Raw genomic sequence first — 12780 nt, 5'->3', positions numbered from 1 at the left:
AACATAATATATGCAAACACAAATACATTTTTGTAACATCAAATATAGGTCTTCACAGTTTGAGGAAGCAAACTACTTTAGGCCAGTTTTCCATTTTGTGTTAACTCTGTGACTCTCCCAGTCTGATCTTTTTAAAGTTTTCAGGGCTTGGCCCTGTGGGCTGGTAAGGATTTGTATAACGGGAATAACACCCACAAAAGGAAATCTGTTTCTTGAGCGTTCCTAAAGGCATTTCCAAGGGTTTACTTTTCCCTTCTTTTAAAATACCTTTGCTTCCAAAGACCCCAGGGAGATCCCAAGAGAGAAAACAGACTATCTGGGAAATTTCAAGCTCTTGATAATCAAATTGGTAGTAAAATCTCTTCCAGCTACTGGAGCTTCGCTGAGGGTACATTTATGGTAGATGGGGTTCCCCCACACTCTCAGGGCATCTGGTTTGGCGGTTGTGAGGTTTCCAGTTTCGCGGAGAGCTCGGGTTACCACCTCTGTGGCAGCGGTCAAGAGCAGCTTCGATGCCCGACCCAGGGTCTCTCCACCGTGGCGCCTAGCCCTTTCTGCTTGGTGTCCAAACCGGATGCCTTATTTCACGCCCCAAACAGAGCCGATCGCACACTGTAGCGTTTCATGCCCTTCCCGGGTGCGGTTTTCCCTGGGGAAGGTAAACAACGCTCTTGACTCGGACTGGCAGGCATTTCGGCCCGGTGGCCCAGTCCTTCCGGGCGGTGCCGTCCGCCTGGGAGGCAACCTTCGGGTGGGGGGTGGGGGGGCGTGGGGGAATGGAATTTAGGAGTCAGTCCCCAGGCTTCACACAAAGCCGCAGTTCTCCGCAACGCGTCTCTGGGTGAAGTGAAGCGGCCGCGCGGGAAGCTGTGGCTGCGACAATGCCTTTTGCTTCTCGGCTCGAGAGCCTGACGTCCAGGGCGACGGGCGCCTGGGACCCCAGGGCAGGGCTCAAACCTTAACCCCCACCACCCTCGCCCTGCCAGGCTGGCGGGGCACGTTGCGCCAGCCGGCAGCTGCACACGCCGCCTCGAGGTCCCCCTTGGCGCCGAGGTCTTCTCCTGCAGCGCCGCCGCCTTCGAACCGTGTGGGCCATTTGGTCCACAGGGCGGAACTCGCCAGGATCTCCGGGTAGCCCCGTCAGGAGGGCGGAGATGACCTCCCCGCCCCGCGAGCTCTCGGGGAGCGGAGGCGGAGGAGAAGTAATTCCGATCACCCCTGGCGGGGGCTTTCACCTCTCCAGCCCCCGCCGCTCCGGTGACCGCTGCCTTAGAGAACTTAACGAGAACCAGATGTGGTGGCCGCTGCCGAACTTTCTCAGAGCCGGCGATTGGGTCCGGGCCCAAGGCCGCGGCCAATCAGCGCTTTGGGAGGGCCCAGAGTCCCGCCCCGCCCCGGCACCCGCGGGGATCCAGGTCCGAGGCCCGCTCAGCGCCGCTAGTGGGCTGGCGGGCCGGGCTGGACGCGGTCTGTCGCGGGGCAGCCCAGGGCCGAGCAAGCATGCGGGCGGACCGGGCGGCCGGGCGGCCGGCGCTGCCGCCGCCGCCGTTGCTGCTAATGCTGCTGCTGCTGTCGCGGGCCGCGGCGCTGCACCCAAGCGAGCTCTTCCCCTACGGGCAGTCGCGAGGGGACCAGCTCCTGCAGGAAGGCGACGACGAAAGCTCAGCCGCCGTGAAGCTGACGCTTTCCTTGCGCTTCTACGACGCCCAATTCAGCGACCTCTACGTAAGTTTAGCTTCTTCATGGTGCGGGACTCTGCAGATTTCTAGCAGCTTCTGAGCAGGGGGTCATTGGTAGTGTGGATCTCACCGGACCCCTGCCTTCCGAGGGGAGGAAATAGTCCGCATCGTCTGCTGTCCCCGAGCGCCCTTGGGGTGGGACCTGGCTTTTTGCCTTTGCCAAACGCACTGCTTTCCCCTGCTACAAGGGGACGGTAAGAATTGTTATCAGCCGCATAAGCGTCCCAGGCAGAAAAGAAGGTGGGATTCCTAAGGCGGCCAGTGGGGTCTAAAGTTAAGTTCAGCGAGAGGGCCGTGCAAATTTGCAGAACTGGGTGCTCCTTCCTTGAACCCAGAGCTTCTTCCCCAGGGTTGTGCGGGAAATGAAAAGATATGTGAAGGAATTTAGGGCTCCTGGACCAATTGCACTGTACGTGTGGGATAGGGTGGTGGGGCGGGGGGACGACGCCGGCTGAAGTTGCACTGGTCGCTCCGAACCAGGAGTCAGACTTCCAGAGGATGGGGAAGTGGGGAGTTTCATGCCTCGAGGGCTTCCTTCCCTCCTTGCGATGCCAGGGTAGGCTCTCGCGTCCTTGGGCTTCCTACGGTCACCTTTTTGTCCCCCTCATTCCCCAGGTGGGCACCAACGGCATCATCTCCACCCAGGACTTCCCCAGGGAGACCCAGTATGTGGACGACGATTTCCCCACAGACTTCCCGGCCATCGCCCCCTTCCTGGCCGACATCGACACCAGTGGCGGCAGAGGCCGGGTCCTGTACCGCCAGGACACCTCTCCGGCGGTGTTGGGCCTGGCCGCCAACTATGTGCGCACAGGCTTCCCGCTCTCCGGCGCACACTTCACTCCCACCCACGCCTTTCTGGCCACCTGGGAGCAGGTGGGCGCCTACGAAGAAGCCAAGCGTGGGGCCCCGCCCTCGGGAGAGGTAAGCGACCAGGGATGCTTGGCCTTTGTGCTTACTGAAAGATGGGCTTGAATTCTGGGCTGGAACCCAGGCTTGAAGTTTCTCCTGAGTCTGCTCCCCTGATGAACCTCAGGTACAGTTTGCTGGCACCGGGGCTGAAGTGGCTTGGTTTTCTCCAGGCTTTCTCTGAGGGTCTGAGAGGTGGTCACTCTTGTAAGGAGAACTGCTTAGGAGATGTGAGTGCCCCAGTGCAGATGCAGGAGGGAGTTTATGGTTTGATTGTTTATTTTTAGAATCACCTCATATATATAAGAATTGTTTCTAATTATATGTTCACTGAAGGAAAAACATCAGAAGATGGCAGGCAGTTTTGAAAAGAACAGCCACTCATTTTCCTGCCACTTAAGATAACCACTATTAAACAGTTTTGTGTGCACCTGCCAGAGCTTTTTCCTATCCATATCTGTATGTGTCTCTGTCTATTAATGATGGATTCACACTCCACATACTGTTTTGTAACTTTTTTTAGTAAGTTGTGAATATATTTCACTGTCAATAAATATATTTCTACAACATCATCGTTAATGTTTGTATATTCCATCCAGTGGATTTCTCACTGTGCCCAGTGGTCAGCAATGTCATTTCCAATTTTTCATCATTATAAATTTGTGAAGCACTTTTTCTTTTTTAGGCTAAATCTTTATGCCATGTCACCACTTGACTTTCCAGGAAGTGGAATTGGTAGGCCAGAGTGATGTATTTTATATGAAGTTTTTGATAATTTTTGCCAAACTGTCACTCAGGTACCAGGTCACATGCTCCCTTACTTTACAGGAGACTGCCCTTGATCCATTGTATAGTCTCTACCTGAGATATTGAGCACCTTCTTTGTGCAGGGTATTGGGCTAGGTGCAGGGTTGGAGAAAGATAAAGAAGGTAAGTATGTTGCATGCATTCATTCACTGAGGTACTCCAAATGGATTATCAGATGGGTCAGGGTGGTTTGGCAAAAGGGTGCTTGCCTCATTCCTGGGGTAGGTATGGGCTTCCTCCATGAAATTCAACCTAAATCTAAAATGTCATACTCCAAGGGCTGAAACTCTTTCAGCTTATCTCTATTTTAACTCATCAATGTGATTTTTAGCTATATAGAAGCGGTACATATCCTCCTTTAGGTTCAGAGAGGTTAAGTAGCTTGCGCACTCTCCCTGGATGATTCAAGATGGTGGCCATTCTTACTGTGTTCCCTGAGTGAGAGGAGTATCTTCTAAAGACTCTACTAAGCAAAGGGGGATCTAGAGATTTAAAAAATCATTTGAATTGATTTTAGCCAATTGTTTTGAAACATCTAGTTTTGTTTATTGAATAACTTTTTAATGCATAGATTTGACATTTCAGTTATTCAATTCAACAGAGTATATTTAATTCAAACACATATATTGAGCACCTTCTTTATGCAGGGCATTGGGCTAGGTGGAGGGTTGGATAAAGATAAATAAGGTAAGTATGTTGATTCATTCATTTATTTTTGTCAATAAGTTTAAAAAACATATTTAAAGTTTAACATATCTCTAATACAAAGTTTAGAAAATAAATCCAGCTTATAATTATACTAATCAGAGGTCACCACTGCTATTTTATTGTCTTCCAATCTTCTTTTCTAAACATATATATGTGATATATTAATATATGTATGTATAAGTAATTTATATTTAAACATAGTTGAGATCTATTTATCCAGCAAACTTTTTTGCACACTTACTGTAAGTCAGGATGTGTAGGCACTGTGAAAGGACACATTCTTTACTTTCAAGAATCTCAGAGTTTAATATTGATTATGATTCAATAGAAGTGAAGTGACATCTTAAGGAGACTAACTCCACCCCTCACTGGTTAGGGAACCTAATCTGGGAAAGCTTCAGTGAGCAATTGTCTTTGAATCTGAGTTGAGCAGAGTTGAACATTCCCTATAGAAGGGGTAGCATATGATGTATCACCTACATACTATATTGTTAATGTGTTTTGGGGCATTACACGTGGTCCTGTTACTGAACAGGAAGGGTGGTGGGGATGAGGCTGGGAAGGCCATGGGGTAGGGGCAGATCATGCTCTGCTAGGAGTTTGGACTTGGTTCTTTGGCACTGGGCAGATCTTGAAGGATTTTAAATAGAAGTTTTTGGTTTTCAAAGAGTGCTCTTTCTGACTATTGAGAAGATAAGGGTTCAAAGGAAAGGCTGACTACTTAGACAATGATTATATGTGTTGTTTATTCAGGATATCTTGTTAATTCTTATAACAACACTTTATCTTGCTGTCTTCTCACAACACTGCTGCAAGACAAGTACAGAAAGACTCACTGTTTGCCATTACCTAGTAAGTTAAGGTGAGTGTGCAGAATTCTGTACGTAGTAAGGCAAAGGCAGGTTTAGAATACAGACTTTTTTTTCTTTTTTGTGGTGTGTGGGATCCTCCATTGTGGCATGTGAACTCTCAGTTTCAGTATCTAGTTCCAGTTTCAGCTCTAGTTCCCTGACCAGAAGTGAACTCAGGTTCCCTGCTTTGGGAGCGTAAAGTGCCAGTCCCTGGACCACCAGGGAAGTCCCTATAGTATAGACTTGTTGATTCTTAGGTTTTTGTTGTTGTTGCTTCTACCCAGAGTTTTCATGCAGGGCCCATTCTGTTGGCACAAGTGATGTAGGCAGACACAATAGTTATGCCTTTTCCAAACACTTCCAGTAAATGAGGCTTGTTTTATTGTTTTGATGTGATCTTAGTACCAGAAGAGTCCTTGGACTCATATCTCATTCAAAGGAAGAATTGACTTGGAATGAATTTTGCCAAGGATACTATTGATGCCTTATTACTTCCAAATTAGTATTCCAGTGGTCTGAAGTGAATCCAGCTGCATCTGTCTTACTTTTTCAACAGAGGAAAAAAGGTAATGTTGAGCTGAGTGAGATGAATTGGAGAGATGAGCAGTTGCACAGAACCTATGCGGTGATGAAGTCACTCTTAGAGCTTCGGGAGTCCAATTTTATCAGAACTTATTTGAAACTGGAAATTATAATGCAGACAAATATTTTTCTGTTTCATCTGTAGCATGGAAATAATGCTTCTGATGTGAAGATAATGACAAAAAACGTTTTGAAAGTAGTTTATGAAAGGTTATCCAGTGACTTTGGAAGCAATGATCCTGCCTCAGTCTTAGTTTACTAACCTGTAAAATGAGGTAGCAATGCCTAACTTACAGGACTGTTGTGAGAATTCACTAAGGTGACATTTTAAAGCAGCCATCATAGTCCCTTAGACTTAGCAGGTGCATTTGCTCAGCAGATCTGTGTTCCCCTACATGGGGTTGATATAGGACCAGATTCTGGTTCTTTGATTTCCCTATCTTGAAAGGATACTGTGATGTGAGTCTTTTACTTAAGGACTCTTTAAATACAAGGTTTTCTGCATTGCAACTTCTGTCTGGACCTCTTTATGGTGGGGGCGGAGCGTGGGAAGATTTGTAGAATCCATCTCTTACTTTTCTAATTAAAATTATTCTTCAGGAATGTTGCCAAATGCTGAGCTGGCTTCAGAATGTTTCATTTAGAAAGGAGATAAAGATTCTGTTTGGAGAGAGGATGTTTTTTTAATTACCCACATTGAAGGTTCCTTCTGAATACTTTAAAGAGCCCTGTGACATGAGTTGTTGTTTTAATAGTTCTTTGGAAATAGATTCTGCCAAACAGTAATCTACTTTGCTTGAAGGACTGTGTGAATTCTACATGACCTTCTTAAACCTTGGCATATAACATGTTGCAGAGTTATCAGAGACTTGAAGATGTCAGAGGAAAGGCATTTTTACCTTTTAAAACTGTTTCAGATGTTGTCCTTTCTCACCTTGGACATTCTTGATGGATGTGACAGGATATGGTACCTGATGCTGTAGGAATGTCAAGGTGTTACTGTATCTAAAAAGCTATGACCAAATAGTGTTTGTCAGCGCAGTCTGAGGTGCCTTGAATTGTCATAAGTACATCACAGAGCAAAGTCCCAGTTTAGTTCAGTTGCTCAGTAGTGTCTGACTCTTGAGACCCCATGGACTGCAGCACGCTAGGCTACCCTATCCATCACCAACTCCCAGAGCTTGCTCAAACTCCTGTCCATCGAATCAGTGATGCCATCCAACCGTCTCATCCTCTGTCATCTCCTCCTCCTCCTGCCTTCAGTCTTCCCCAGCATCAGGGTCTTTTCCAGTGAGTCAGTTTGACCTTCAAAGAACTTACTGACAGGAGACATAAAGAGGACTAATGTTTACCTTAGCTGTGTCTTTTTCTCGAGGGTGGTGCGGGTGAGGGTGTTGTTATTTGAGGGATGAAGGGGGATAGAAAACTGGGCTTCACAGATCTGTGTGGTACAGGGTATGTTTTGTCAACTTTTATCTAAGTTGGGCTGAAATGACGGATATCGAGAATGGAGCAACAGGACAGATTGTGCTGACCAAGGATGTTTCCTGGGAGAAGGCCAAGAGAGCTAAGGCTGGAGATATGGATGAAGGCAGATGTGGGCAGTAAAATAAGATGAGCAGAAGGCTTCCTAGTGGAGGCCTCACCTCGGGAGTGATATATGCCAACATGTTTCAAAGAATGATGGTCATTGATCCAGTGGGGCGGGGGTAGGATCCAGTGAGAAAGTGAGAAGTAAAAGCAGGACATGGTTGTAGCTTTTTTGAATTTTGAAGCTGAGGTCCCAAAGAAGGGAGGTGTACAGTCTGAGAGAGTTTAGCTTGTGTCTGAGATCTGGCTATGCAGACATAGAGAACAGAGACATATATGAAAATTGGTTAAAGAAATGCTGCAGTTTTGCTAAAGACCAAGTGTTAGGAAGGTTATAATATTAGGGATGTGATAGTACTGGACATTAATTTTGGTATTTTTGGCAGGATCTGTAGGATTAGGGCAGAAAAAATGAATGAGGGGAAATCATACAAGTGACAGTGATGTATAGGTAATGGTAGATAGAGAAATATGCTAAGGAATGAAGGTTAGCATTCACACCAAACAATGGAGACGAGAAGCTAATAATGCTAGGAGTATAGAGAGCAGCTGCTGCTGCTGCTAAGTCGCTTCAGTCATGTCCGACTCTGTGCGACCCCATAGATGGCAGCCCAGCAGGCTTTGCCGCCCCTGGGATTCTCCAGGCAAGAACACTGGAGTGGGTTGCCATTTCCTTCTCCAATGCATGAAAGTGAAAAGTGAAAGGGAAGTTGTTCAGTTGTGTCCAACTCTTCACGACCCCATGGACTGCAGCCCACCAGGCTCCTCCGTCCATGGGATTTCCAGGCGAGAGTACTGGACTGGGTTGCCATTGCCTTCTCCAGTATAGAAAGCATGAGGCCCTAAAGAAGACAGGAAGGGGAACTTTGTGACCCTACTTCTTAATTTTCATTATAATTTTTGTAAGCCACTTTAGGCAAACCCTTCGGGACATGGATGGTATTGTCGTGATATTTGGCCAGATGGCTGAAATTAAGTAAATTGAATAAACTGGGAACTCATTGAGGAGCATGCTTTGTATCCATCAGCCTGGCTTTGCCAAGCATCAAGTCAGCACTGATTGGTGATGCCCTGCACCTGGAAGGGAGAGCCCGAAGCTGTCTGATTTCTGCTGAGGGCTCTGGCTTTTCTCTTTCTGATAGCAGGAAGGTGGATCCTGGAGCTCTGCAGCACAGGCCCTACTCCTCTCCTCCCTGGGATCCTGAGGAAGTTGGAAACTGGTGACCCTTTTGTGAGGTTTGGCAGCCCATCTGAGGCTTTCCCTTCAGGGACAGAGCATGTAGGGTTCTTGGGAAGTCTTTTCTCCAGGAATGTGTAGACCTTTCCGGTTAGGAAGCCAGTCAAGGAGTGTTCTAGGGAGAGGAGCCCTGCAGGACATCATGAAGCAGGCTCTTTAGCGATTAGGTGTAGAATGTTGTGGAACTGAGGGAGAACTTTAAACGTGATCATTTGGTGTGTGGGTGGTTTTTAAACAGCCAGACTTTTTTGGCTGGTACTCTGGGATCCTAAATTCTATTTAAACTTCTTCTATTTGCCTATTTCACTGAAGACAAGTAGATTAAATAAATGCTTGCCACCTGTAATAAGTGCATGTCTCAAGGATGGCATATAAAGACGTTGAATAACTTTTCATTGAAATAAATTTGCTCACTGGCTGAAAGAATGAATAAAATTTGTTGACTAGCTAAATACCCAGACCCCACAGTAAAAAGCCAGACTCTTCCCTTCCCAGCTCTGTTTACTTTTCCCTTCCCTTTCCTATCCCATTCAATTCCTTCACAATCTATAGGACCTCCTTATCTCACAGAGCTTCTCTAGATGTAGAACCAGGATTCCTCCTATCTGACATTTATTGTGGGCAATCAATGCCAGAAGCTTTGAAAGCTTTGCTTCTTAAAACAGAGTCTCTTTCCTTGAGTACCTTTCTTTCTCTAGCTGAACTTTATTTATTCTGAGTAAAGTAAAACTCTGAAGTTACTGAATCGCCATTAATCGATCATGTATACATTCTGTATGGACATGATACAGAATGGCTTTTGTTTACATTTGGCAGAAGTTATGGCTTCCGAGCTTTGAGAAATTCTAGAAAACATCCCTTGCCTTTTGTTTGTGGAAAAGTCAAGCTTTCCGGCTGAAACAATCAACAACGAAAACAATAACAAATATATGAGGCAACCCCCTCCCCTTGTCTTTAAGTTTCTGAACTTAAAGGAAAGCAAAAAGCCAAGCCACGCTAGGTGACCTTTTCTATGTTGGCGATCTGGAAGAAAAGTTGGATAATATTTTGAGTTTTTTCTGGAAAACATTTTAACACCTAAACTTTATCTTGTAAGCAAACCGTCCAAACTATACTTTGAAATTAAACATCAAAAAAGAATAATTAACATTAGAAAAGAGCTTGGCCACCATTTGGGGAAGGACGCAGGACAGGCCCATACCTATTTTCTGCTGTTTTATTTAGTAAAATGCGATATGTTTCTTTCTGCCTAACTTTGTGTGTCTAGCAAAATGGGGAGACAGTGCTCCTTACCAGTAAAGAATGTTTCTAGGAGTCACATTACTTAGGAAGTAGTGGTATTTATAAATACCTCTCCTGCTCCCTGCTAAGTTGCAAAAAGAATGGGATTTAGTGAGAGGGGTGTCCTCAGAGGCCTTCATATAACATTTTTTACAAGATACTCAAATACCATTAACTGATCATTTGTGTGTTGTGAGGGAAATAGCTGGATGTAGATAAAGGCAAAAAAAAAAAGTGTCCTGTTGAAAATACTAGAGTAAATTGAACTTTAAGGAGTGATTCTATAAGGACCTGGGTGTTGCGTTTGTGGCTAGTTCAGGCTCCTGGCCTGTCCTTCTGGTCTGCTTTGGCTCCTTCAGTGTTTATTACTATTCACAGTCAGCCTCTGCGACGCCTGCCCATTCCAGCCCTGAGGTCTGGGGCCCACGCCTTCCTCTCTGGCCTCTACTACCTTCTCCAGCAACTCTCTTGGAATCCCAGCCATGGCTGCTCCCTGTCGTAAACTCTGAGACTGTCCTGGTTGGAGGCTTCCATCCTTTGCCCCTTTGCTTCTTGCCACCAAGCATACTGTCCAGTGCTTAGCTGGCACCTGGCTCTCTGAATTAATGTACAAATGAATTAATGAATCAAGTTTACAAACATGTAAACAGCTAACCAGGCTAAGCTAGGTGACTGCTAACTAGAAACACTCACTAAGATGTTGTGGAGGGTCAGAGAACAGCAATAAATCTACAGGGAATCTCAAAAACCCCTCAGAGGTCAGTATGAGAAGGTCAGGAGTGTTTCTAGGCACAGGAAAACGTGAGTAAATAAATGTTTAGAAGCATCAAAGTACATGGGACAGATGGGCAATATTAAATAATCTGGTGAAGATACAGTGGATGTGAGCCTGGAAAGAGAGTTTGCAGCTTATAAATCACCTGGTGTGGCAGGCCAAGGAGTGGTTGGCATGACCTGGTGGTGCAGGGCAGGGACCCTGGAGTTGGCTGGCCTGCCACTGCATACTAACAGCCTAACCCTAGGCAGAGCTCTTAGCCTTTATGTCTTGTTTTCCTCATCTGAGAAATGAGGATAGGATAACTCTGGTGCTGGTGTCAGAAGGTAGATGGAAGAGAATAGAGAGTGAGGCTGTGAGAACAGTAATGAGGCCTTTTGATCAGCTAGTGCCTCACACCACCCCTCCCCATAAAGGGGATTCAGTAAATGAGTGAATGAATGATCCCGATAAGTGCCCAGAGCAGTAAACTAGGGCAGTGACTACAGGAATGTACACATTAATTTTCCTATTTACTCTCAGCTCTGAAAGAAGTTTGGATGATAAAAGTTTGAAACCTTGAAAACTAGTTTTATTTTTTTAACCTGTGTTTTTAAAAAAGTCCTTTATGTTTGGTTGCGCTGGGTCTTTGTTGATTTGCGCAGGATTTCTCTAGTTGCAGCGAGTGGGGGCTACGCTCTGTTGCAGTGTGTGGGCCTCTCATGGCAGTGCAGAGCACAGGCCTTAGGTGCACGGGCTTCAGCAGTTGTGGCACGTGGGCTCTAGAGCACAGGCTCAGTAGCTGTGGTGCATGGGCTCAGTTGCTCCATGGCATGTGGGATCTTCCCGGACCAGGGATCAAACCTGTGTCCCCTAAGTTGGCAGGCAGATTCTTAGGCACTATGCCACCAAGGAAGTCCTAACCTCTGTGTTTTTTTTTGTTTGTTTTAACCTATGCATATTTCAACTATTAATCTAAATTGATAAAAGATGATTATAATAATACAGCTTATGTAATTATGCTTATAACTTGGAGAGGAAATTTAAAAGAATATTATGTTAAAACAATTTAGAGAAATCCTGAGAAGGGGGACAACACTTTGCATTTCATAATGCTTTGCTTGCAGTTTTTTTTGTTGTTGTTGTTTGTTTGATTTATTAAGAATATTGTCTATTTTTTTCACAGCTGAATACTTTCCAGGCAGTGTTGGCATCTGATGAATCTGACACCTACGCCCTCTTTCTTTATCCTGCCAATGGCCTTCAGTTCTTTGGAACACGCCCCAAAGAGTCTTACAACGTCCAGCTCCAGCTTCCTGCCCGGGTGGGCTTCTGCCGAGGAGAGGTTGATGACCTGAATAGACAGGGACCATATTTCAGCTTGACTAGCACTGAACAGTCTGTGAAAAATCTCTACCAGTAAGTAGCATAGGGCTTAAGCCCTTTCCTGTTGGAATGTAAGGACTCTTAGGAGCTACCAAACTTCAGTGGCTCTAAGACCATTAAGTATCTTGGTAGTTGCTAATTAAGCAAGGCATCAATGTCAAAACCAGGAACTAGGCTAGACCCTGGGAGGAGCAAGTTGACCAAAATATAAAAGGTTCATTATTTTTCCTGCCATATTGGCTAGGGATACCAGAAACCAAACTATGTGTGTGAATATATGTGTGTGTTTGTGTGTGTGTGTGTGTGTGTGTGTGTGTGTGTGTGTGTTAGCACAGCCACTGAGGCTTGCTATGGAAAACATTGCTCTTGGAACCACATAAAAATATTCAGTAATATAACTGCCCAGGTTGAGGTTTTTCCAGGTTAATCGTTTCACAGCTGGAAATGTTGTGAGTTAGTCTTTTAAACAGATAGGTGTTAAAAGTTAAATTAAGGGTTGTGTAATTTGGAAAAAAAAAGAGAAAAACTAACAAACAGATTGCTAGGGTTTTGGAAGTCTTGGATTTTCTCAATGGCTTCATTATCTGAAATCGTCCTGATGGGTTTTTCATGAAATGCCTGGAACTGGGCACATTCCTTAGTCCCATCACGTGAGCCCACTTTGCTTGTCCATATCATGCTCAGTATCTGGGTTGGCATCAGTTGATATTTACTCATTTCTGGGCTTAAGAAAAAAATCTCTGCTTTTATGCTTCCCTGAATACTGGTCTACAAGCTGGACAGAATGAGATTACTGGGTACTGGAACAGCTTACACTTTTGCATGCCATCCGCTCTACTCAGAGACCAGAGAGCGGCCCTATAGCCAAACAGGGTTACTCAGAGCTGACATTTATTGAGAGCTTACTGTTTGCCAACATTATGTTAAACACTTTCC

At 45.5% G+C, this 12780-nt stretch overlaps 1 protein-coding gene across 1 annotated transcript in view; it reads left to right on the top strand.

Moving 5' to 3' along the window:
* The first annotated feature begins 1402 nt into the window (after positions 1-1402).
* NID2 (nidogen 2) overlaps positions 1403-12780 on the top strand; it is an 84174-nt gene continuing 72796 nt past the window's right edge. Inside the window, exons 1-3 of the mRNA XM_069596180.1 lie at positions 1403-1725; positions 2355-2663; positions 11645-11877. Coding sequence (XP_069452281.1) covers positions 1501-1725; positions 2355-2663; positions 11645-11877 — 767 coding nt within the window. The 5' untranslated portion in view covers positions 1403-1500. The remainder of the gene's footprint in view (positions 1726-2354; positions 2664-11644; positions 11878-12780) is intronic.

Source organism: Ovis canadensis, chromosome 7 (genome assembly GCF_042477335.2).
Source record: "Ovis canadensis isolate MfBH-ARS-UI-01 breed Bighorn chromosome 7, ARS-UI_OviCan_v2, whole genome shotgun sequence".
In the NCBI taxonomy this organism is placed as follows: Eukaryota; Metazoa; Chordata; class Mammalia; order Artiodactyla; family Bovidae; genus Ovis; species Ovis canadensis.
This window is presented reverse-complemented; position numbering and strand designations above follow the sequence as displayed.